Here is a 22,975-nt window from a genome sequence, read left to right as displayed (position 1 = left end):
GCTGCTCGCATGCCAAAACAAAAAGCATTTTCTAAAAGTTCCACTTCACAGAGTCCTTCATAGGGTTTTTTTGTTTTGTTTTGTTTTATAACATGACGTGAGTAAATTGACACGATGTATTCGAAAAGACTGTAATTGCTGATGAGAGCCAGATGATACCTTTTGCCTTTAATGTATAGCCTAATAAGAAACCAAATGAAATATAATTATGGAATCACAACTTTGTCATCCAGTAGAGGTTTGTAAAAACACTGGAAAGAGAATGTTTATTTCTTAACAAAACACAGGATTACAATAGACTAACTTCATATAAATGCACAGTTCTCTATTTCTATGATAGAGTTCTTGACCTCTCTGTTATCAGAAGTTTTCCAAACAGCAGAAACAAGCAAAGTCAAGGATGTTGAGCACGACTGGAACGCATCTTTCGCCAATCAGATTACTCAGCATACCAGTTGTTTATCATTTGATGAGAAGGTAGTGTATGTGGTCGCTTTGGCAGAGACAGATGGTGATTTGGTATTGAACGGTATGTTACTGTTTTGGAGTGAAACCGGTGATGGACAGAATGCATGAAAAATAGCATAGCTGTAATGAATGCCTGTAATACAACTATGCACCGCTCAGTGTCCAAATCTGCCCATATGCTTCTAAAGGACACGTGTCCTAAGAAGGCTGAAACCCCTGGGGTTTAGGACACGGTTTAAATGATTTTCCATTACTTATAATTGACCCTTGCAAACTATATAATTTACAAGTAAAAGCTTTATATTGTAAAATCTGTAAAACACATTCTAAAAAAAATGCTGAAAAAGAAAGTGCAAAGGTGCCCGTGTTGCTGTAAATTTTGTTCATCCTGCACTAAAATATGTGGATCGGTGTGTAGCTCAGAATATGGATATTTTTCGTATAGGCACGCTAAACCACAAGACACAAGCTCATTTGAAAGCAGACCTTTATACATATTTACAAAAAGAAAAACAAAGTCTCTGCACATGAGAGGAGATCATGTGATGACAGTTTCATTTTGTCTGCAGAGAAGTCGTTCTGGAAAATCACAAGAGACGAATGTTGGCACTCAGATGTAAATACAGCATAACAGAGTGAGGCCATTGTAATGAACGAGGAGCAGCTCTGCACCTCGTCTTACAGGAAAAGCATTAAATGTTTAAGATGGTCCTCCATAAAAATGTCTCGTTGGAGTTCTGCAGAGAACTTTCAGCAGAGCTGGGATCCGACATAAAATATACACGTTACACATTCATATATATATATATACACACAATATCCACAAGGCAGGGTCATTACAAGCATAGTTAGGTTTATCTTTTTAATGTTTCTGGATCTCTTGAATAGTAATTCAAATAACCCGAAGAGCAGTCAAAATTAGCAAGAAAAATAGAGTTGAAAGCTTTGCTTTGTTAGACTGAGGGTGTGTCTTCTTATTGAGTAGAATTCGAGCCTATATTTATGATCTGCATGGGTCTCTGGGGTAAAATGTCCATATAACAAACTGCAGTTTGAGAGGCTAGCTGCACTGCCACTATTTTTTAACCTTTATGCTAAGCTAAACTAGCTAGCTAGTGGCACTTGCTTCAGTTGACCTGATTATGGTTCAATTGCTCAGCTCTATTAAATGCTGTTATGTATTGTGATTTGTGATTCTATCGTAGTTTCTTTTGCAGTAATGGATAGCCATTTGGGCAGAAATCCTGCATGTTTTCTTAACAACGGGCGTGCACAACAATGGCTAATTAGAAGAGCTTTAAATCTGTGATAGAATACATAAGTGATTGTAGTGTTAGCATTCAGCAGCTTCAGCGGCAGTATGATAACTGATAAATGATACAATATTATGTGACGAGAAAGCTACAATCTCTGGCCCTCTTCTACAGCACGACTTTTATGCTGTCTTCCTTCCCTCACTCCCCCAACCGGTCGCCGCTGCCTGAGCCTGGTTCTGCCAGAGGTTTCTTCCTATTAAAAGAGTTTTTCCTTGCCACTGTCACCAGGTGCTTGATCACAGAGGGTTGTCCCACTGTCGAGATTTTCTCTCTATTATTATTGAATCGTTACATTAGAATATAGAGTGCCTTGAGGCAATTGTTATGCTGATTTGGCACTTTAGCTACAACTAAATTGAAATTGAATTAATCAAAGCTTTAGTCCTGTTATGTTATGATGATTATTTGCTTGCTCTGGACATATTTCAGGGAAATATTTCCAATTTTCATGAGCACAGAAAATCTGCTAGAAAACCAGCTGTGTGACCAATCAAAATAATTTAGCAGTAAGCTATTCGACTCTAAACGACTTTAAACAGCAGCTTAACAACAGGCCAAATCCTGATTTCATTTTAGATTACAGCTGCAGCGTTACACTCTCACACACACTTTCATTTTTAAGAATTGGCTGCGTGACACTTGGACAGCTGCTCAGTGTCGCACGTTCCCTTATAAACTAAACTCAGAATTAGTTCAGTGCTGTGACTTCTTTCATGTGGCCCGAGCCAAGAAGCAAAGAGCCAAGACACCAAGAAGCCAAACCCATATTAATTATCTGTGGGCTCTCTGTGCTTTGTGTTGATGCTACATTCTTCTTATAGCATCAAAAAAATATCTCGAATATATTGCAGAGTTCCACGTTTGGAAGATTTATTGACACAGCCCTGTCAGCTACTCTAAATCTGATCCCATTAATGTCAAACACACAAAAAGACACACAGATCCTAACCCACATAGAGAGACGAAGCATACAGCAAAGAGACTGGGATCCAGCAGGATCATGGTATATATTACCGTCAGTAATGTGTGCTCAGTATCACCACTGCTGGATGATATTAAATAAGGGAAAACTTTGAGGCTGTTATTATTGGGCTTAACCATGCATGTAATGCTCGTTCTTCCAGTATAGCATATAAAATTCGATTAAGTTTTAATTTAGTAAGTTTTCCCTCTGTCCTTTAGCTACACCTTTCTCTCTCTATGATTTAACTAGAACTCATGCAATGTGAGCCACACACAACAGCAGTACTGTTGAGCTCAGGCTTGATGTTGGAACTTTTAGTCTGCATCCAGTGTTCTGGGAAACGTCAACAACGAGAAGACAAGCAGAAAAAATATCATATTTTAAATGCACATTTAGTTCCCACTGCCTCAGACTGAAGCAGCACTTCCTTTCGATGCCAATACGAAAGACAAGATTCAAAAAACGAAAATAAAAACACTTCCACTGGTGAATGTGGGAAGGTACATCAACTGGTAACAATTGGACGTCAGACATACGTACAAAGACAGAACAACAAAGACACTCATGTCAAAAAAGTATCACAACTCCTCAAAGAAGTAGTCTCACACCAGATTAAAATAATAAATAGCACAAAGAAGGAAGTTAAATAGAGATGGAAGTAGCTGTGTTCGTTTAACATTTTAAGAACAAATCACAATTTACTGCCTCACAAAGTCACTCAAATCCCACTGGCCAGAGTCCATTTGACGCCAGTCCTGTTTAGCACTTTCTCCAGTTCCAGCTTGGTATAATAAAGGCTTCTTTATGATCCGCTGGGCCTGCTTCATAATTTACAGTCAGATGTCATTACCAGCTGGGGCTGCAGAACCTGCAATAATGTGCTCCATTCTTCTGTGTTAGTCTAATCCACTGAAATTCACCAACAGGTTGGGAAACATGCATTTCTGTACAGAGTTTTCTTCTAGTTCGGTTTACAGTTTGATCCTCTTGTTCATGTTGTAATGAAAATCTTTTAAAATTCACTCTCAACTTCTTAAACAATAACCTAATAGATGTTGAATATATAGAAAGCTTGAAAGCGCCCTACTTCAGACCAGCGGACGACACTCAGTTCTGAATGTCAAAGCGAAGTTTCTGTTGGAGTTGATGTTCAGACGTGTCTGCACCTTTTTCCTAAATTTGTACAACGTCCACACGTGGGACTCCAGATACACTCAACCAACACTTTAAACAGCACGGAGCATTTTTTTTCCTTCTTTTGTTCACTTTGTTCCCACACCTAAACCAAACCGCTCTCTGTGTCGTGGCACAAAACCAATGGCAGCTTATGCCCGTGAGTCTTAACCGAGCCAGCATTGCAGAAGCAAACACTGAGGAGAACATAATGGAAACATCTCCTGTAGCGGGTCTGCACGGCTGCAACACAGAGCACTAATGTCCTGGGAAAGCTGATCTGTAACCTCATCAAAGCCGTCGCCATGCTTTTTCTCTGCCTTTCATCTCCATGGTCGCAGTCAGTCATCTTGTGGTCAGACCCCACCTATCTGAAGAAACCAACAAAGCCCTTACTGTAGGGAAACCGCCTGAAGGATTATATGTTATATATCCATTAAGTGAAGAAAATTAAAACTCATCAGTGCTATTTGCTGCTGCTCAAAATAAAAATAATCAAAGTTTCTGCAGAGTTAAACTGTTACCTTGATCACTAACAGCTTGTTTTGGATGTTTTAGCCCTTTTCATTATGTATCACTGCCGTACATACTAAGTTTTAAGATGAACAAACTCTTCACTACAGAGAACAGTTTGACAGCTTTCTTTTTTGTGCTGTTTCATTGGGTTCCAATGACATTTGAATGGTATTTGACAGCCTTTCAGCAAATACATATTTGCCCTTCTGTCAACTTCTGTTCTCTTTCCAACAACAAAGAAGCAGTTTGAAAATTTATTCCTGTATGCCAGAGGAAAGAGTGTCCTTGAAATTGAAGCGCAATAATTGTTTTGCAAAGTACTTGGGGAAAAAAGTACTTCTTCAACTTCAAGAACATGACTTTGAAAAAAAAATGTCTCTCTTTCCACATCACAAAATAAATGGAAAGCAGTTTTTTGCCTGGAAGGTAGGAAATCAATCTAAAAAACATCTGCTCTGTTTTGAGGGATAGCTGTGATTCCTAATTAATGGGCAAAAACATGCAAAACCACAAGTATGGTCCTTTTCGGGACAGACGGTTTGGATGATTTTTCCAAATGCTTAAAATCGACTTCTGGAACGAGACTCGGATTTTTGTTTTTATTTTTTTTCTCTCTCTCTGTAGAGCGTCCAAATCTAAAGAATCCAATCAAATGTCCTTGTCATGACTCAGAGTCAGTCAAACTTAGGGATTTAGGCATGCCATTTATCCTTCATTCAACATGCGATGCAACCTAAGCCTTTTCATTCATACAGTCGTTTGTCCCGGTGAAACAGTCCTCGCTGTCCAGATCCTGTACATACTTCAGTCACTCGTGTGTAGCTTAGCTTGTTTGTCTCTATAATGAAAGGACGCCATGTTTGTTTGTAGATAAGTGCATGCGCATGAAGTAGTCTCTGTACATACAGTATGTGTGTGTCTCAGTGTATAAGTTAACTGTGTATGTGTACATGTGTGCATTTGTGTGTGTGTGTGTTTGCGTGTTTGTGTAGTTGTTGAAGTCACTGAAAATCTGCCTTCCCGCTCGTGCACGCATTCAAGCACTCCTCGGCGCCCTCTGCTGCGGCTTGCTCCTGCTCTTCCTCCCCGCTGCTCTTCCTCCGCCGCCTCCTCCTCCTCCTCTTCCCCCGCCATGCTTGTGCCTCTCTTTCTCCTTGTGTGGCTCCGCCTTTGTGTCACCATGGCGATGGTGGTTGCGTGGAGGGCGGTATCCCAGAGCCTTGCAGTGCTGGCCAAGGTTTCCGGGGTGAATCAGTGCCATCACGTTCTCGTACCACGGCTGGGTTCCGGCGCTCTGATAGGACGAGGCCGACCAGGAAGCCAGGAGGCGATTGGCAGAGGGGCTCCAAACAGCGAGGCGCACAGTGACCGCAGTCCAGTGGTAGCCGTGCTCCTCCACCTGGCAGTGGTAGACCCCGCCGTGAGACAGCTCGGCTCGACGAATCAGGACACCCCGCTCGATCACCACCAGCTGGTCACCAGTTATCACCTGACGAGAGATTTTTGGAGAGGAAATTTATAATCTGGATAATCTCGAACAAAGTGGCTGTAAAAAGGATTTGGAACATAAATGAAAGCACAAGTGTAAAAGGTGTGACTGCACCTGGTTTAGTTCAGCGCTGTTCTCTCCAGCCTGTTTGTACCAGGTCACTGCAGCATGTCTGGATCTAGGCAAACACTCCAGGTAGGTGCTGTTACCCTCTGCCACCATCATCACCCTCTGTTCTGCCTCCACCTGCAGTCCGGCTAAATTAAAGAGAGAAAAGGTGAAACAGGTTAAAGATATGGTGACCTGTCCGAGAAGCCTGCTTCTCGCCAGTCTCAGCTGGAACAGGCTTGAGCCCTCTGAAACCCTACTACACTGGTAGTGCTCCATAATGTGGCCTGAGCATAGTTCAACAGGTAAAGCAAAGACTCTGAATGGAAACAATGGAAGCTGCTCACCCCCCTGTCTGACACACTGAGTCAGTGGATCCTCATCCTCTCCTAAATGACGAGCATTCCTCCTGCAGACAAGCAGAAACCACAAGCTTATGTTAGACAGAACGGACAGCAAAGCGATGATTTTAACAAAGTGAGAGCAGCACTAGGAGAAAGGGCATGCATTTTGGGGTCACACGTATCATGCCTATATGTTGTCAACACAAACAATGCCAGTAAGAAACATAGTTTTAAATAGCTCTATATAGCATTTTTAATTTGACCTTCAGATCAATCTATTGACATGAGTTCACTCTATACTCAGAATTCATTCAAAACTTTTTGAGCTATCGTGTTTAAAGACAGAACGACACACACGCAAAACCATAACTTCCTTGGCAGAATCAATTCGCTCACTGGGGCAAAAGTCAGGATATCATCATAAACAACCTAATCATAGAAATTATGGCCAGTTGTGATACTTAGTAAAGAAACAAAATCTTAATCATGTGGAAAAAATGCCTAAAATCTAATCAGAAAAATCTGAGCTTAGGTGTAACTTGAACCACGTTTCTGACTATCAACAAATGTGGTTTAAATCAAATTTGGGAAGATTGATTCCAGATTGATTCTTTTCATAATAAAATAAGTTCAAGCCGTAAGGGGAAACTCAATCTGCTGTAATGTTATCAGTGCTGTCTGGATCTGCATAGAGCTGGTATGTCCTCCCTACCTGCGCACGGTCGGCATATAGGGGCTGCAAGCATGTCCGTCCCAGGTGCAGTAGGGGTCCCTGGCCAGGCAGCACTCAGCGCAGGCCTGACCGTACAGCTCACACTGGTAAAGGGCCAGCTGAGACACACCCTCCTTGGAGCCCACAAACAACCACTGCTAGAGGAGAGGGGGTGGGTGAAAGATTGAAATAGAGATGGAAGAGAAAACAACGATGGAGGGGGGAAAGCAGAGACAATGTGGGAGAGCCAGAAGAGAAAAACAAAGGGGTATCAAGTTCACTCCCCTGCAACACGGACACTTTGACAGTCACCAGGAAAAAAAAGCAGATTCATCTCCACTCTGTGAGTCACAAATCCAACTCAAGCTGTATCAATGTCAGTGGCCACGGAGAGTGTGTGTTTGCATGCGGGGTGGAAAACAGAGAAATGTGAGGATGCTTGCTTTTTATAATCTTCGTGTGTGTGCGAGCTGCGGTTTCGTTTTCTTTTTTTCCCCTCATGCCAAACTGTTTTAATAATGCAAGGTGCATTTGTGTGTGAGCATCTCTTCATTATTGCTCTGACTGAGGTGAGGTAACCATGGCAACTGGTGATGAAGCCGTCCTTGGAGACGCAAGGTGGAGAGACGAGTGAGAAGTGCGATGTTACCGTGTGTGAGTGCGGCAGTTTGGAACTTTGAAAGCGAGTCTTGTCTGTTACCTTTTTCTTTGAGAGTGCCATGGCTGTCACCGGTGATTTGTGCTGTGAAGGAGACAGGAAAGGGAAACTGAGAAACACACCAGGTTTATACTGAAACAAAGATAACAGATAGATAGATAGGGTTTTACAAAGCATATACTTTAGAATACAGAGCAGGAATAACACAGTCAGGTCTGACCACATATATCTCAGCCACATCATTCAGGTTGAACCCAAAGTTGTTTTCCTTCATTTTGCTGTTTGAACCCAAAGCGGAGTTCATTCTGGACAAAAATGTGGATTTTGTGAACTGTGATCTTCTCTTTTTTGGTAACTATGCCCAGCTGCAGTAACTTGGTCTTGGTGCAGTGACAAGCTTTAACCCTTTAAATCCTGAACCATGAGATAATTGAAAAAAATTGAGCATTTATTGAACCTTCTGATTTAAAAATGTTTTTAATATTAATATACATAAACTAGTTTTAATTTGTATCGTATTTGTTCCATCTGAAAATTTTGTTCAGATCATTGCTTAAAAATCTGTTGTGCAATTTATTTAAGATGTAGAAGTCTAAAAAAACTCATGCATTAAATATGATACACTAGACATTAAGGGGTAAAATAAAGGTATTTACTGCATTTCGTGTAAATATACGCAGTACTTTAGTGGTATAGTATGTGCATAACTATCTTTGCATTAACCAGAGCAGAATGGTGTCTTTGCACACATGCGTTTTCTTACTGTTGAGAGAATGCATGTATTTCCATTCATTTCCATATGGCATGGACAGATATGGAATTAGTCACACTGTGTCTGCATGCATTGTTGTCATGCAGGCTAATTTGAAAAGTCTGTGCTGCATTATGTTGTGACAATAATGTACATTTGGATCTAGTTTTGAGAGGTAATTGAATTTTTTTTAATGGAGGAGGAATGAATGGACGCCGCGAAGAAATCAACTCAATCTGCAAACAATGAGCTTTACTACAAAATAGACCAGCTCTTAACAAATTTAATTTTTTTAAGGTTTCAGCCTGGTTTTCCTCACAGAAAAAGCTTGCAGTACCTGAAACACCTGCATCTGCTCCAGAGTGATCTCCTGACTCTGGCCGTGCTCCCTGTGCAGATGGATTGCTTTCATAACGAGTCCTGAGTCTAAAGACAAAAAAAATAAAAATAAACAAATCATTCACCATATTTCATTTTGAAAAAACACTTTAAAATGCCAGAAACACAACCTTCAATGTCACATGACCTACCTGTACCGATGAACAGGACGTCGTAGGTGCCATCGACAGCCTCCACTCTGTCCACCAGCAGTTTGGTGAACTTGTAATGAACACCCACCCTGACCAGGAGGGGTCGCTCTCCAAGCGGCAGGACATTTTCCTATAAAAAAAATTAAAAAAAAGCAAGAATGCATCACATTAAATGTGAAATCTTTGACTAATAAATTTGTTCAGCCAGTCTTGCTATTCATCATTAATACAGCAAAGGTTTCATATTCCCTGTGATGAAGCAGTGCCCTGTTGGCAAGGACTGCTAATTTAATTTCCTATGTTCACTTCAGAATTTAGACAGAAATAGAGAGAAAAAAAACAGCTTGACCTGCTGTAAAATGCGGCAATCTAATTAAGCTAAACTGGCTCAATTTAATAAAGTGAAATATCAGCCAAACCTGCAGCAGCGGATGAGTTCTGCTGAAGAAAATGACGTCGTCGGGATACTCTCTGGTCGAGCTATAGCTTCCATATGTACTGCTCGGACACTGACAAAGAAAGAGAGAGACAGAGACGAGATCATGTTTCCAGTCTTTTGTTTTGAGCATTCTTATATGGAAATTAAGCACAATTTTGCAGAATTAAATGACCCTCCATCAAAGACAGCATATTATTGCAATGTACTACCTTGGTAAATCACGCATTTGCTTTTAGAGAAATACAAAAAGTCACCTGGAGAGATAGCGGTGGTATCTACCAGTTTTGAGTATGAACTTACTGTTCCTGGCCGTGGATAGGGCACCTTGCCTGTAAATTCTGCCCATTTATACTGAGGCCCTTCCTTATGCAGGAAGTTCCCTTTAAAGGCTCGAACCACATCCTCCATTCGGTAAACACACACCGCTGAACCGTTCAGGATATCACTAAGGAGAAGACAAAAGGAGAGCAGATTCAGACATCAGATATGTCTGAAGCAGAGCATACCTTTGATTACTTTACTTGATATACTGCAAAGGTCTTTAAGCAGTAAATGGAGTACTGTATTAGGAGCTGTGACTCATTGTGGCTTTCCAGCTTGAACGCATCAATTAAATGAATGCGCTCCAACCCAAAATCCAGCCTGGGTGAATATGCTGCTTTCAGCACATCGGTCCCCACTATAACACATCCCATCCACTGCAGTTAAGATCACACATTTCTGGAGGATTTGTGGCAAAGCACGCACGAGCTAGAGATTCCAGCAAAGCAGAAACAGAACAGATAGAAAGGCCATGTTATGATGAATCAGGGGGCTCTTAGAGAGGAAGCTTTTTTCTCTCCTCAGTGGTCAGAGGTCTCAGTCTGGTATTCAGATGCCAAATCATACAGAGTACAAAAGTGAACCGTGACGTTGTAAAAAAGCATTCATGTCAGCCTCTAAATTGTGTTTTTACAAGTTGGGGATGTCACCTTTACACTTGTAAATTCTCCTCTTTCCTATTCTGTTTTGTTTATAAGTGGCCTCCTCTGGAAGCTCACCTGCACAAACATTCCTCCACCTGAGCAGACCTCAGTCCCCTGTTGCTTTTTGCGGTTGTGCTTTAATAATTATTAGTTGTGTTGCAGGTTATTGGCAGTGCTGTTAGTTTCATGGAGTGGTTCAACTTTACCAAAGGTGTGCTACCAGGAGTTGAGCTTAGGGTCTAGTTTTACTTTGGGTCCCGGCCACTTTGCATTGCAAGAATAAATGTGACAACAAGGCTATCGGTGGGCAAAATCAATTAATCAGCTGTCTGATACATTATGTATCACAAACAATTAAAAATAAAAGCAGAGACCAAAATAAAAGCAAAGAACTGTTAACACGCTTGCCTTCATCACAGGCATAAAAACCAGCACGTGTGCAATCGTTACTGTACCAGAGAGACAAGTCTCCTTTCAGAAGGAATGACCTTTTTGCTCTTTTCCAGTTCTGTGGTTGCGACCGCACCCTTGGTGATGCTTTGGATTTCTGTTCCCTGCTAAGATTCCACACACTTTCCAAAACCCCCAAAAACAGACCAACTCCCTGCTCTGCCATGCCAGATGCCGTCATACTTTTGCTGCTACTGTGGAGCTCTGGCGTCCAGCTCAGAAACTGTGTTATTCTCTGGATATGCAACATGGTCAGTGGAGTAGAGAAAATGAGAAAACGCAGCCTTTTTCTTTTACTTTAATTAGGCTGCTCGCTGGATCATTTTTTACTCGTTTTTCAGACAGAACCTGCTTTTTTCATGTCTGTGTTTTTTCAGCAGACATCTGCGTGAGCTTTTATGAAAGCCTGTCTATTAGGACAACTGCCTTTTTTAAACTAACAGCCTTTGATGGTCTGAAAGAATATTTTTGATTCTTCTCTATTATGTCTGACATGTATGCAATTTGTACATTTCCTAGGCTTTAACGTAGACTTCAACAGAAAGCATATCTCCTGTGGGCTGCTTCATAGTAGCCTTTTTATAAAGGGTATTTATTATTCCTTTTTTCAGTCATGTAAGTTAAACATGGTCAAAAGTTTCAAATAATTAAGGCCAGCAATATGTACAAGTGATCATGCGAGCCTTACTTCTGGCTCTTTGTGACCTCATCGGGAACATATAAATTGAGAGCCAATCAGAAGAAAGTTGGTTGAAAGGCCCTAAAGCACTTGTCCTCAAAAGCATTTTTTAAACTGTGAGTTATGCAAAGCTGCTTTACAGTCTTGTTGAAAATCATCAACTCCTTATTAAAGTCACAATTCATTTTTTTGCAATTTTGTCCTCATGCACTTCTTCCAGGATCTCAAAATTGCCTTTTTGTCTATTTGTGTGTGAAAAAATACAGTAGAAGTCAAGTTGTAACCTTTCTGTAACACAAACACACACACACAGTTGGACACAGATGAAGAAACTGTGCACTGATGATGACAACTGTGAAGGCTCATATACGCTCCATGTTGTTCACATGAATGGATGCATTTCATTCATGAGTCACTGTGACATGAGACCCGGCGGGTGGTGTGTATCTCACAGCGTGTGACATCAACATCTGACACGTGGATGTGAAACATCGAGCACTCATATCCTGTCACAGACGCTCTCTTGTCATTGTGTGTCATCACAGTACAGGATGGTGCAGATGATCATTTATTCAGTATTTGAAGAAAAAAAACTTTATACTTTTATTTTCTTCATATTTTAAAACGATTACCACTAAAAAAAAAAGCTTCTTATATCACATGTTTTAACTTGTTAAAAATGACATGTTGAGGAGTTACTGTGTGGGTCAACAGGTATTTATCGTTAAAGATCTGATGCTTCTGTTATCTGTTTTTAATTCAGTGTCTGGTTAGTGGTTTGAAATTCTCACTAAAACCTCATCAGCCTCCACTGTCGTCGGCAGTTCAATTTACAGCTGGCTTTAAACTGCTTTTAAACCTTTTATTTAAACAATTACAGCAATTCCTGCCTCTGGGGCCCCAAGAAACCCAATGCTCCATAATAAAACTGTCACCAAAAAGTATAACTATGCATACCACGGATCCTATTTCAAAATAAACTATTGACAAATCATCTAATCCTTTTCAAGAAATCGTATTTATCCTGTACACGTTGAGTACACAGTTACTCTTCTCCTCTCTTCCACTCTTTTGCACTCCATTTCTATTCTTTTTTTTTTTGCATGGCTTGATCAATACAGAACTAAATGCTAAGGACTAAAGTACTTCTAAAACTAGTCCGCCCAGTGTAAAAGTGAAGGGACTCTCTCCCATCTACCACCATATACTGACATTTTCCACACATAAACAAGGGTATGCAGTTTACACACCACCCATTCAAGTTACTCAATTCCCATGATTTCTGCTTTACAGAGGCACATACCTTGAAGTGGTAAACAGGCCGTAGATGAGAGGATTCTTCTTGTCTTTCCCCTGGAGGATGAAGATGTCCTCTGAATGGAGAACATCCAGACATAATGATGAAAGGAAGGGGGGGATAAGGAGAAAGACGGGGAAGGGAAATGGAAGGAGACAAAGACATAAAAATGTTAGTCAGAAAAGATCAGAATGATGTCTGAATTACGGAGAAGTTTTGGAGAGTTGCACAGGACTGCATAAACTCTACATGTCTGTATTCATGTGAGCAATGCTCATGAGTCTGTGTAACAGTCTATTTTCTTTATTTGTGTGAGTGTGTGTTCAGTTTTAGGTACTTTGTATTCATTATGTGTATGCCCGTGTGCGTATCTGAGTGTGTGCATCTATCAGTCTGACTGTGTGACTAATAGCGTCGGGCATGCTGGCAGCATGGCTGACTGGCTGCTTGTAATGAATCTGTAGCCATTAATAACCAGCCGCAGTGGGAGAGCCGAGCGCTCCGTCCGCCACAGGAACACAGCACCTGCTGTCACACACACTAACACCACACCTCGGTCTCCACTCGTCATTTCAAACACAGCGGATCACACACACACACACACACACACACACACACACACACACACTTGATATGTTTTTCTCACTTTGGCGTCGCTCTGATAGTGATCCGCTCATGCAGCGCAATCAGGTGTAGTGCGGATTTGTTTTTTTAGCTCTTTCCATCTGTCTGCCTTCGACACCTGATAGCTCAGGGGCCATAACACCGCATTTGAATACAGCAGGTAAAACTGTGGGATCTTTTTTTTTTTTAAATGAACTTGTAGATTTAAGTTCAAATGCTAAAAGTATCCTCAGAAGTGTTAAGGAAAAAAGGAAAAGAAAAAGTGGGGCAGCTGTGGCCCCATCTACTAATGGGAAGGTCAGCGGTTTGATCCCTAGGCTCCTCCGGTGTCCTCGTGTCAAAGTGGCCTCGGGCAAGACTGAACTGCAAATTGCCTCTGATGTTTTCATCGGAGTGTGAGTGAGTGTGTGATAGTTAGAAAGTGATTAACTGTTTTGTTTTTATCTTGTGTTCCCATCAGATTCAATGTAAGTCTGTGATAAAGGTTACAAATACTTTGGAGGTCCAAAACGATACTGTGTGTATGATAAAGAAATAAAGCGACTCTGTGACTACAGCTCAGGAGTGTAAGGCTGGCAGATTCCCAGCTCCTCCAGCCTGAGTATGGAAGTTTTCTTTGGAAATATGCTGAACCGTAAAAAACTGCCGTATCATCACTTTGTGTGTGACAGTAAAGGTGCTGAATGTATAGCATAACAAGCAAATGGGTCAATACATCTTGAGTTGTGAAGCACTTTACCACAACGCTCACAACTCTGATTCATGGGGGAGTAAAATAGGAACAAACTGATGTGACATGAACTCACAATCAAATAAAACAGACTGGTATTAAAAGGCCCACAACTGTGAACACATATAGACTGACAATGGAAACATTGTGTCTCGTATGAAGCACCAGTGGTTCAATACTGACAAATTGTGATAAAACATTAAAAAAAACACACATTAAAAAAAATTAATTAATGTTCCTGAAAGTTGTGCACAGTTTGACTTTTTTGCCTCCCATATTTCCACTATTGTTCATCGCTGTGTTATTCAGTTGCCTACACTTGCAGCTCACACTAGACCTTGGCTTTCACAGTTTATTTAAATCAGAATAAATCAAAGGTTTTCTGTTCTGCACTTTTGTCTCAGATAAGAGCAGGGAATGTTTTATCATCCCATCAAAATGGAGGAGAATGGAGCCCTTTGTTTTCCGTGCAACACGCTGTGATAATCTATAAATACATGACTCCTAGGGCTCCTTTCTTTTTGCTTCCTACTTTTGTGGCAAATAGCTTTAAAAGTTCCCGAAACTCTAAAAAACAGGTTCGACCCAAGGAGTACTCAATGAGTGCCCCGTATGTCTCTACTTTTATTCTTCTCCTCTCCCATGCAGAGGCAGATATGTTGTTGTGGTGCTGGAGACGACGAAGCGTATCAATGTTCCCACATTCCTGCCGTTCCTGCTGCTTCAGGTGGCCTCCGTGGAACTACGGCCCTGCAGGAAGGCTAATCTCATCTCGACACAGCTACACACACTTGCAGCTGCCACACACAGTGGCAGATTTGGGAGCACGCAAAGAGAAATAAAGGCATGTATAGCCACATTCATGCACCCACACATACCAAATTGTTAAACTGCAGGGAGCAAGGAACATTGACTCAAACTTGCATGGTACCGATAGACACACAAACACCCACACAGGCCCCTCATGATAGGGAACAGAAGAGCATGGGTAGTCTGCTGCCTCCAGCGTACCAATTGCTCACTCCCTCTTCCCTTTAATATATCACTTCTTTGTTATTGCATTTTATTTACTGCTTCTTTGAGCTCTTCCTGCCTTTAAATCACAATGTAGATGCCCCCATTTGTGTTATCACTCCTTTTACCTCTCTTCCTGTTTCCTATCACTCCCTAATTCTACTCATATCATCCCTCCATCTTTCTTAACAGCCTCTTCTCTACTTTCCCATCATTTGTTCGAGCTTATCTTCTGCTCTCACATCTTCCAAAGAATGCTTTTCATTAATCAAAACCTTTATCATCTGTTGGTTTACTTTGCCTCTCTATGTTTACCTGTGTTTTTTTATGGCCTTCATGCATTATTACTCTGGATGATGTATATCCTGAGTACACTTTCATCTGAAGCTCCTCGAAGTTTTGTTCAAAGAAGAGATGAGTCAGACTAAAAAAGAAGGGCATTGTAAGATGCACATCTACACCCACAGAGCTCAATTTTATAGTCACACAGCCACCCTGGTGGAACCCTTCTGAGTACAGATGAAAGCCCCTTAAAAACCTAGTGGAAAAGTTTACCAGGTGATGGGATTGCAGTCAAACAGAGCAAAGAACAGATGAAACTCATCTGGAAGTGCAGCCAAGCTGGCATTGGACTTGTAGTTAGATACACCACATTTGGACAGAACAATACTTGGCCTTGTTAAAGACTAATGCACTACTGCAGGAAAAATACTTTTAATGTTGTAATCTAATGTAATTACATTAGGCTTCAGTCACACAGGTCTATTGGTCAAAAGAGGTAGACGGTGCTCCACTCAAAACCTCTGTGTGATTGGCCTGGTTGCTAGCAGATTGCCCACAGTTCAGAAAATAAATAATAAACAATCAGTAAATAAGAATTGTTTTCCAAGCCAAGACCAGTAACTGTATAAAAGACTTACTAACACCAGCATGCTAACATGGGGTCAAGTGAGATTAGGAAGATTTGACATGCTAACATCCACTTGTTAGCACAATACCTAAACTAGTTTTGCAGGTATTGAGTGAAAAAGTGCTGGAAAAAGAAACATGACTGATTCCTGTTGATTGCATGACAAGAAGTTAGAGATTCATCTGAGTTGTTCAGAGGGAAGGTACGAATGGCTGCACCAGATTTCAAGGCAATAGACTGATTTCACAGAAGCCATTTTGAAATACAATATGTAAACAAATTCGGTTCACCTAAACAGGCAAGAAACGTTATTAACGTCATTAGTAACACATGTGTATACATGCTGTTTCAGGACAAACTGACTGCCGTGAAATATGCTTATTTAGGATTTGTTACTGCTCTGTATAATTAAAACCTGACATATTTCAGTGTGGATCAAAAATGATCAAAACAGCAGGTCTGGCTAGCATCCACAGAGCTGCATCTCCAAACAATGCACCAACTATTATGAATGTAAGAAAGAACAAAGGTTTCCAATTGAGGAAAAAAAATCCCAATTTACTTTGTGGTATTTTAAGACAGGTAAAAATGAGGCCACACAGCACGTAAAAGTAAATACATGCATTTTTTTGTTCTGAGTAAACTTAATACAAACTCTGGTAAAACCCTGCAGGGGAAAAACTTGCCTTCTGCTCGAAAGTTAGTCTCCCTTTCTTCTTTGCACCTCAGTGTACATGCAGCTCCACATAAAAATGCAGTTCAGATTTAGAAGACGCAGCCAGCGCAACATTTTTCTTTCTTACACACTTTGAACAAGACGTCTTAGTTATTTACGGCTCAGCTTGGCAAAACTTCACTCTTATCGCTCCGTGACGAGTTTAAACCTCGACTGATTCAATGCTGTTCCACCTACATCCCTCGCATGTTTGATTTAGTAAACTGGAGTGGCTTCTAATGTCATTAATCTTTAATAGAGGAGGGATAACGCAACACTCAGACATGCATTAATCACAAATATAGTGCAGAAAATATGAGGTCACTCTGCTTCTATCTGCAAGACGGGCTGACCAGGTGAGAGTGTTTGACCGCTGAAGCAAGAAAGAGTGTTTATTTGGTTTCTTGCTCATGCTACAGTTAAAGACGACAGATTCATGGCTTCTTATCTTTTTTTAAGCACAGCTTCTTTACTCTTTCAGCCTCGACCACTATCTTACACTCCAAGATGTTTTCTTTTTGTCTCCTCCTGAATCATCTTCTCTCCTTTTTCTTTCCATCTCTTTATCTTTTTATTAGTTTTCTCATCCCGTGCTCCTTTCTGCTCAAATCCACCTGGACTTCCCAGAAGCCCTCTGGGTGTATCTCGTTCTCTTTGTTTCTCACTTTCGCTGTCCCTCCCAGTCTCCATCCCTCCCTCCCGCTATCTCTTCTTCCCTCTGTCCCCCCCGTCCATCTGTCTGTCTGGCCTATTTTCTCTGGAGGATTGTTCTTGTGTCTTCTTCTCTAAACAAAACGAGGTTGTTTTCCCCCTGAGGGAAGACAGTCTTGTCTAGCCCGCAGACCTGCAGACCCAGCCCCTGTCTTCTTCCTCCTCCTCCTACCCCTCATCCTAATTGTCTGGCCAGTGCGCCCTCAGGCAAACTCCCATATTCTCCTCATTTCTCCACTGTTTCTTCTTTCCCTCCCTTTTCATCCAGCCACCCCGAATACCAACACCTAGATCGTGCCTCCTTTATGCTCGTCACCTTTCTGCCAACTCCTCTTGTCTCGTCCCTCCATCTTACAGTAATTTGCCAATAATAGCCCTGCCTCCATCTTATCCGATCCTTAACCCTCTCGGCTATTGACCCTATTCCTTCTGACACTCCATATTTCTCACTGTGATACATGTTTTACCCTCTAGCAACAGCTGTTAACTCAGTTTTGCCATCCATGGCCAGACTAAGATGCCAGCTCTCCATCGGTGGTAACAAAGGACGTTTGATACCACTCTCTGTGTCATACAATGTTTTTGTTCTTTTTTTTCACTTCAGGATGGAATTGCACACCAACAAATATACATTTGAAATCCAGTAAATTACACTGAGTTTACTACAAGACAAATATAGTGCAAATCTCTAATCTCTTTCATCTCCACCTTCAGTCTGCTTCAGCCTTCCCCATTAACCCCATTTCCCTGCTTCCGTCTCTCTCTGTCTCACTTCAGTCAACCTTCACACCCTTTTAGATTCACTTCACCTCACTCATCCAATCCTGGTCCTTAGAGGGAAAATATATTTGTGCATGGCCTGCAGCAATTCTAACTCTCTCTGACCATTATCCTTTCCCTCAGTCCTTTACATCAACTTTATTTTTCCTTTCTTCCTGACAACTTGATAGCGATGGCTGTTACACTAACCCAGGGACTTTACACTCAACACATGCTTTAATAAACTATTCTGTCATTCTTAATGTAGTAAAAATGTGAAGAGGGATCAGAGAAGTGATGGCAACAATAAAAAGCTGAATGCGCGAGGGTAAATTTCTGCCTATGCTTCTTCAATTTCCACTTTAGAAGTCTTAACCTTTTGAAATGCTAAAATTGTAACTCTTCCTTTCATTTCTCCCCATTTTTGTTTGGCCGTAAGAAGAAAATAAAACGTTTTTCTTTCTGCGATTACCACTCCTTTCTTCATCCCCTCTCTTTTTTCTTCATATGCCCTGCCCAGAAGCCAAATTTATTTCCAATGTTCTCTTAAATCAGATATTCCCCTTTCCTGCTCCCTCCCCCTCCTTCACCTTCTCTTGCACAGTGTTGCAGTAATAACCCGTTGATGACAGCTTCCACATCCCTCCTCATCTCCCTCAGCCCATCTTTCTTTGTCCTTCTCATGTCTGGTCAACACCACGTGCTACAACCTCTGCCCTCATCCTGCCCGTCCTACTAGATCCCCCTCCTCCTACCCTTCTTTTGGCCATCAGCCCAGCTCCTCACTTTCACTCACTTTCTATCCATCTCCTCTTTTTTTTTCTCCCTCTGATAAACTGGGCTTCCTTTCAAGTGTTTGCAGTCAAGCTATGATGGATTAGTAAGGTTCAACGGGGGAGTCAAATCTGCCTCAGCATCACAAAACATGTTTTCCTAACCAGTTTGAACAAATGGCGTTTGTCGACGAGGCAATTAAGCATTAAATAGTGGAAACACATTTGTCAGATTAACCTGAAAGGATTGGGAAGGCTTGGCAATATGTGCAACTGCTTAACCGTCACTTCATATACGGAGGGAGACAAATCTTTCCCTCTAGTTTATCTTCTGACCTTTTTCTCCATCTGATGAGGTCAAACAGACCCGGAGAAGATACGGCTGACCCAAAGAAAGGTTAAGGTCATTTCAAAAACGTCCAATATATAAAACATCAATCTCCCAGAAATGTCAAACTTGCTGTTTCTGGGTTGTGGCTCTCATACATCACTGATGTTTTTTGGATCGCTTACAACAGCTGACTGTTCAGAAGGTCATCGTCGTCATCATCTCAAACTCATTTTAAATTATATGTGGATTTAAAAAATAATGAAATCTACATTTGAGCTTGAACAAGAGGCTTACTTGGCTGATGTGTTTCTCTGTCTCTTGTCACTGTCATGCTTTTATACCATCCACAAACTCTCCCAGTGACACTCTTCCTCCCCTGCACTTTTCCTGTCTGTGGGAAGCGTACGGGTGCTGCCTTATGTCTGAAGCACTGACTCTTACGCACGCAGACAAAAATAGACGAGGAAAATGGCTGAGAAAATCGAAGTAGCTCCAGTGTCAGGACACAGAATCCGGCCACAGAGGGTTGCCTGTCTCCAGCTCTAAAACCTCATAGCATGACTCTCCTCCACAACAACAACAACAACCACAACAACGGGGAAAACAGCACTGCACGGTCCTTTCCTGTGAGGGACTCGGCTTCCACTCGACTGTTTGATTCTTTGAATAATTATGGTTAAGTGAGGTCTGATTTTTGTTTTTCTCACACTAGCGTGGTTGACAACAAGAGCTCAGCATTAACACTTACACAAGTGAACAAAAGGCCCTAAAGCTCCAGACACAAAACAACTGAACAATAAATTCAAAGCAGTCCGGTGCTGTGAGTCAGTCCTCGTGGCAATTACAGCCCAAATGCTTTGCCCAAAACAAAGCCAACTCTGAGGGTGTTCAAAACCCTCATAGAACATGTGAGTCAATCCCGACAAAAATATGCTAAAGGAACAAGAGGTGAATCAGCAATTTGCAACAAGTGCTTTGACAAGCTTGTAGAGCAACACGTGCAGCTTTGATCTGATTCCCCTGCCTGTTGAGTGACATGACATGCGTTACAGAACTGCTATGAACACAAAAGGAAATCGATTTTCTATAGCTGGGCTAAGTTTAGATCCAAAAATGTAGTATCAGGAAAAGTTCAGAGCTCAGGTTCAAATAAATCCTTCTCAGTAAAGGTGTGGAGAACTTCATCATGGTGTTTAGAATAAAGGCGCCCAGGTTAGAGAATGATTGTGGTCAGAAATGCAAACATTTACTTTACATTGGAAATGGTAAATGAAGAGTGGCCGCCAATCCATCCACCCCAACCTCCTCCCTGTGCTGATTTTGACACTCTGTAACAGACTTGGGGCATAAAGTAAATTAAGAACTACACTCTGCATAACTCAGTGGAAACATGGTAACAGGTCACAATGAATAATATGAAAAATTCCATCTATACTATATATACATATATATCAAGATGTATATAAGTCTATCTTCGGCCATTTGTCTAATCTGTTTCAACACTGCACGGGTCAGTGATGAAACAGACTGGACTGGAATTATCTTGTGAGCTAGACTGAGATCATTTGCTAGTGAAATTATCACAGCTACTAGAGGTTTAGCTTTGTCATGCTACAGTATCATTTTTCGGGTCTCTCTTTTTTAATGGAATATCTGGAATTGTGCGAACGCTTATTATTTATCTATTCATTGCCTTTACAGTGTTAAGTACTCATAGTGTTACTTAAGATGGTACTTTTATGGATTGTTTATACACTACTCTGTGTTTAATCATTGGTTATTATTAAGCTCTGGCTCTCTTCCACAGTGTGTTTTTGTCCCGGCTCCCTGCCCTCTGAGCTGCAGAAGGTTTCCTCCTAATAAAAGAGTTTTTCCTTCCCACTTTCCCAACATCTTTACCTTACAATATAAAGCACCTTGAGACAGTCGTCTCAAGGCGCCACATAAATACATTTGGATTGAACTTAATGGGTGTTTGACTGTTGTTAATATATTTCTTTTGTGCCTTACAGAATTAGCAAAAGTGAAAAAAATGTTCAACAAAAAAAAATGTATGCAAATAAAAGCACCCACACGCAGCCTGGTGTCACCCGCTGCTCTGGAGGGACCAGCAGAGCGTCGCGAGTTTATGGGATTTGTAGTGTTTCTATGTGGCAGAGCATGGCATAAACACAACATTGGCAGCATTCTTAACACGATGGGTTAATCTCCTGTATATGCAGGTCGTGGTTTTGTATGTGTGTGTGCTGCTGAAGTGTATTCACAAACAAATTTGTATGCAGCCTTATCAGATGTTTAAAACATAGCCAGAGGCATGCTGGGTAGAGATGTTTATGCTCTTGACAAGTCTGAACTCTTTTGTATACACAGACAGGCTAAGCCTTGAGTGTCTTTGTGTGTGTGTGGTAACAGCTGAAAAACAGTGCGTGTGCTTTCAGGTGTTTGTTATTGTTGAGCATGTGTTTGTGTAATGGTTGGACTATGTGAAGGAGTGTAAAATTTACTGTATATGTTAATGTACTGTATACATTCACGCAAATGGTAACTCTCTGAGTGAGTTACTTAGTTTACTCTAAGTGTGCTCTGTTTACACAAAGAGCGGAGACGAGTAACCTAAGCAGAGACAAGTCCCAACCTCACGCTGTCCCACTGTTACCATATGTCAAACTGCGTGTCTCAGATTTACACCTTTTTCTTTTCCTAACAAATACCTAATCCCCTAAGGGCCGAGCAGGAAACACAGTGGCTTCATAAGAAAGAGAGTCTCAGATGATCTGCTCGAAAACAGGGTGGTGCAGTGAAAGCACGCCGGGCTCGTAACTCATGGATCAAAACATTTCTTTGTTAACTGTTTGTCTTGGCAGTTGATTAGAGATTTCAAACACTCGAGGAACTCCATTAGCAATTTAGTGTTCTTTGGGTAAACTCTCCCTTCCAAGAACACCCATGAATTTCAAACTCCAAGCCTCTAATTTTTAATGCAGACTTTTCACGAAAACCTTGCAGTCTCAAGAGTATTAGGTTTGTGGGCTGAAGTCAGGGCCAAGGAGGAGCCAGTTTTCTGCAGAGGAGTGTTTCACACTCGATACAAGCCCACTTCTTTTATGATGGTGGAAATTAGATAAAGGAAGCAAGTTCTAGCTCTCATTCAGTTTCCTCAGGAATCCAAACATCTGTCCGTGGCTCAAGGATCTTCATCTGGACTGTTATTGCAGACACACCCGTGTTAGATGACATTTAATGAAGACCCAAAGCCATGTCCTCTGTAATTCATTGGCAGCAGAAATTCAAAAATATTATTTATTCAACAATTAATTTCACTTTGTTTATGCAGCACACTGCGAGGTTTATGTGTGCTAAATGTGCAGTAAAAACAAAACCGATTTGCTTCATCCTCCTACGCCTTCCTTTTTTTAAAACCTCACCATGCTTTCCTCTTTCTACCATCCACCCTTTCCTTTTCATAACTTCCAATCAAAATATGAAATGACTAATTCTGAGCTGTATGGGCAGAGGCAACTTTTTTTTTTTTTTTTTTTTTTTTTTTTT

The 22,975-nt window shown here is 41.2% G+C and overlaps 1 protein-coding gene across 2 annotated transcripts in view; it reads right to left on the bottom strand.

The window, feature by feature from the left end:
- Nucleotides 1-938: 938 nt before the first annotated feature.
- The window catches only part of sema3h (sema domain, immunoglobulin domain (Ig), short basic domain, secreted, (semaphorin) 3H), a 66,629-nt gene continuing 44,592 nt past the window's right edge, over nucleotides 939-22,975 (bottom strand). Inside the window, exons 9-18 of one of the 2 annotated variants that reach the window (XM_005939004.2) lie at nucleotides 12,866-12,935; nucleotides 9,769-9,913; nucleotides 9,449-9,538; nucleotides 9,030-9,159; nucleotides 8,837-8,925; nucleotides 7,791-7,832; nucleotides 7,091-7,248; nucleotides 6,382-6,443; nucleotides 6,041-6,183; nucleotides 939-5,926 (exon numbers count right to left, since the gene is read on the bottom strand). In XM_005939004.2, the coding sequence (XP_005939066.1) occupies nucleotides 5,474-5,926; nucleotides 6,041-6,183; nucleotides 6,382-6,443; nucleotides 7,091-7,248; nucleotides 7,791-7,832; nucleotides 8,837-8,925; nucleotides 9,030-9,159; nucleotides 9,449-9,538; nucleotides 9,769-9,913; nucleotides 12,866-12,935 (1,382 nt within the window). In that variant the 3' untranslated portion in view covers nucleotides 939-5,473. The remainder of the gene's footprint in view (nucleotides 5,927-6,040; nucleotides 6,184-6,381; nucleotides 6,444-7,090; nucleotides 7,249-7,790; nucleotides 7,833-8,836; nucleotides 8,926-9,029; nucleotides 9,160-9,448; nucleotides 9,539-9,768; nucleotides 9,914-12,865; nucleotides 12,936-22,975) is intronic. The other variant, XM_005939005.2, reaches the window with a different exon arrangement.

Source organism: Haplochromis burtoni, unplaced genomic scaffold, assembly GCF_018398535.1.
Source record: "Haplochromis burtoni strain Fernald_Lab_line unplaced genomic scaffold, NCSU_Asbu1 Contig_60, whole genome shotgun sequence".
In the NCBI taxonomy this organism is placed as follows: Eukaryota; Metazoa; Chordata; class Actinopteri; order Cichliformes; family Cichlidae; genus Haplochromis; species Haplochromis burtoni.
Note: the sequence above shows the minus strand (reverse complement) of the source record. Positions and strands in the feature narration are given on the sequence as shown.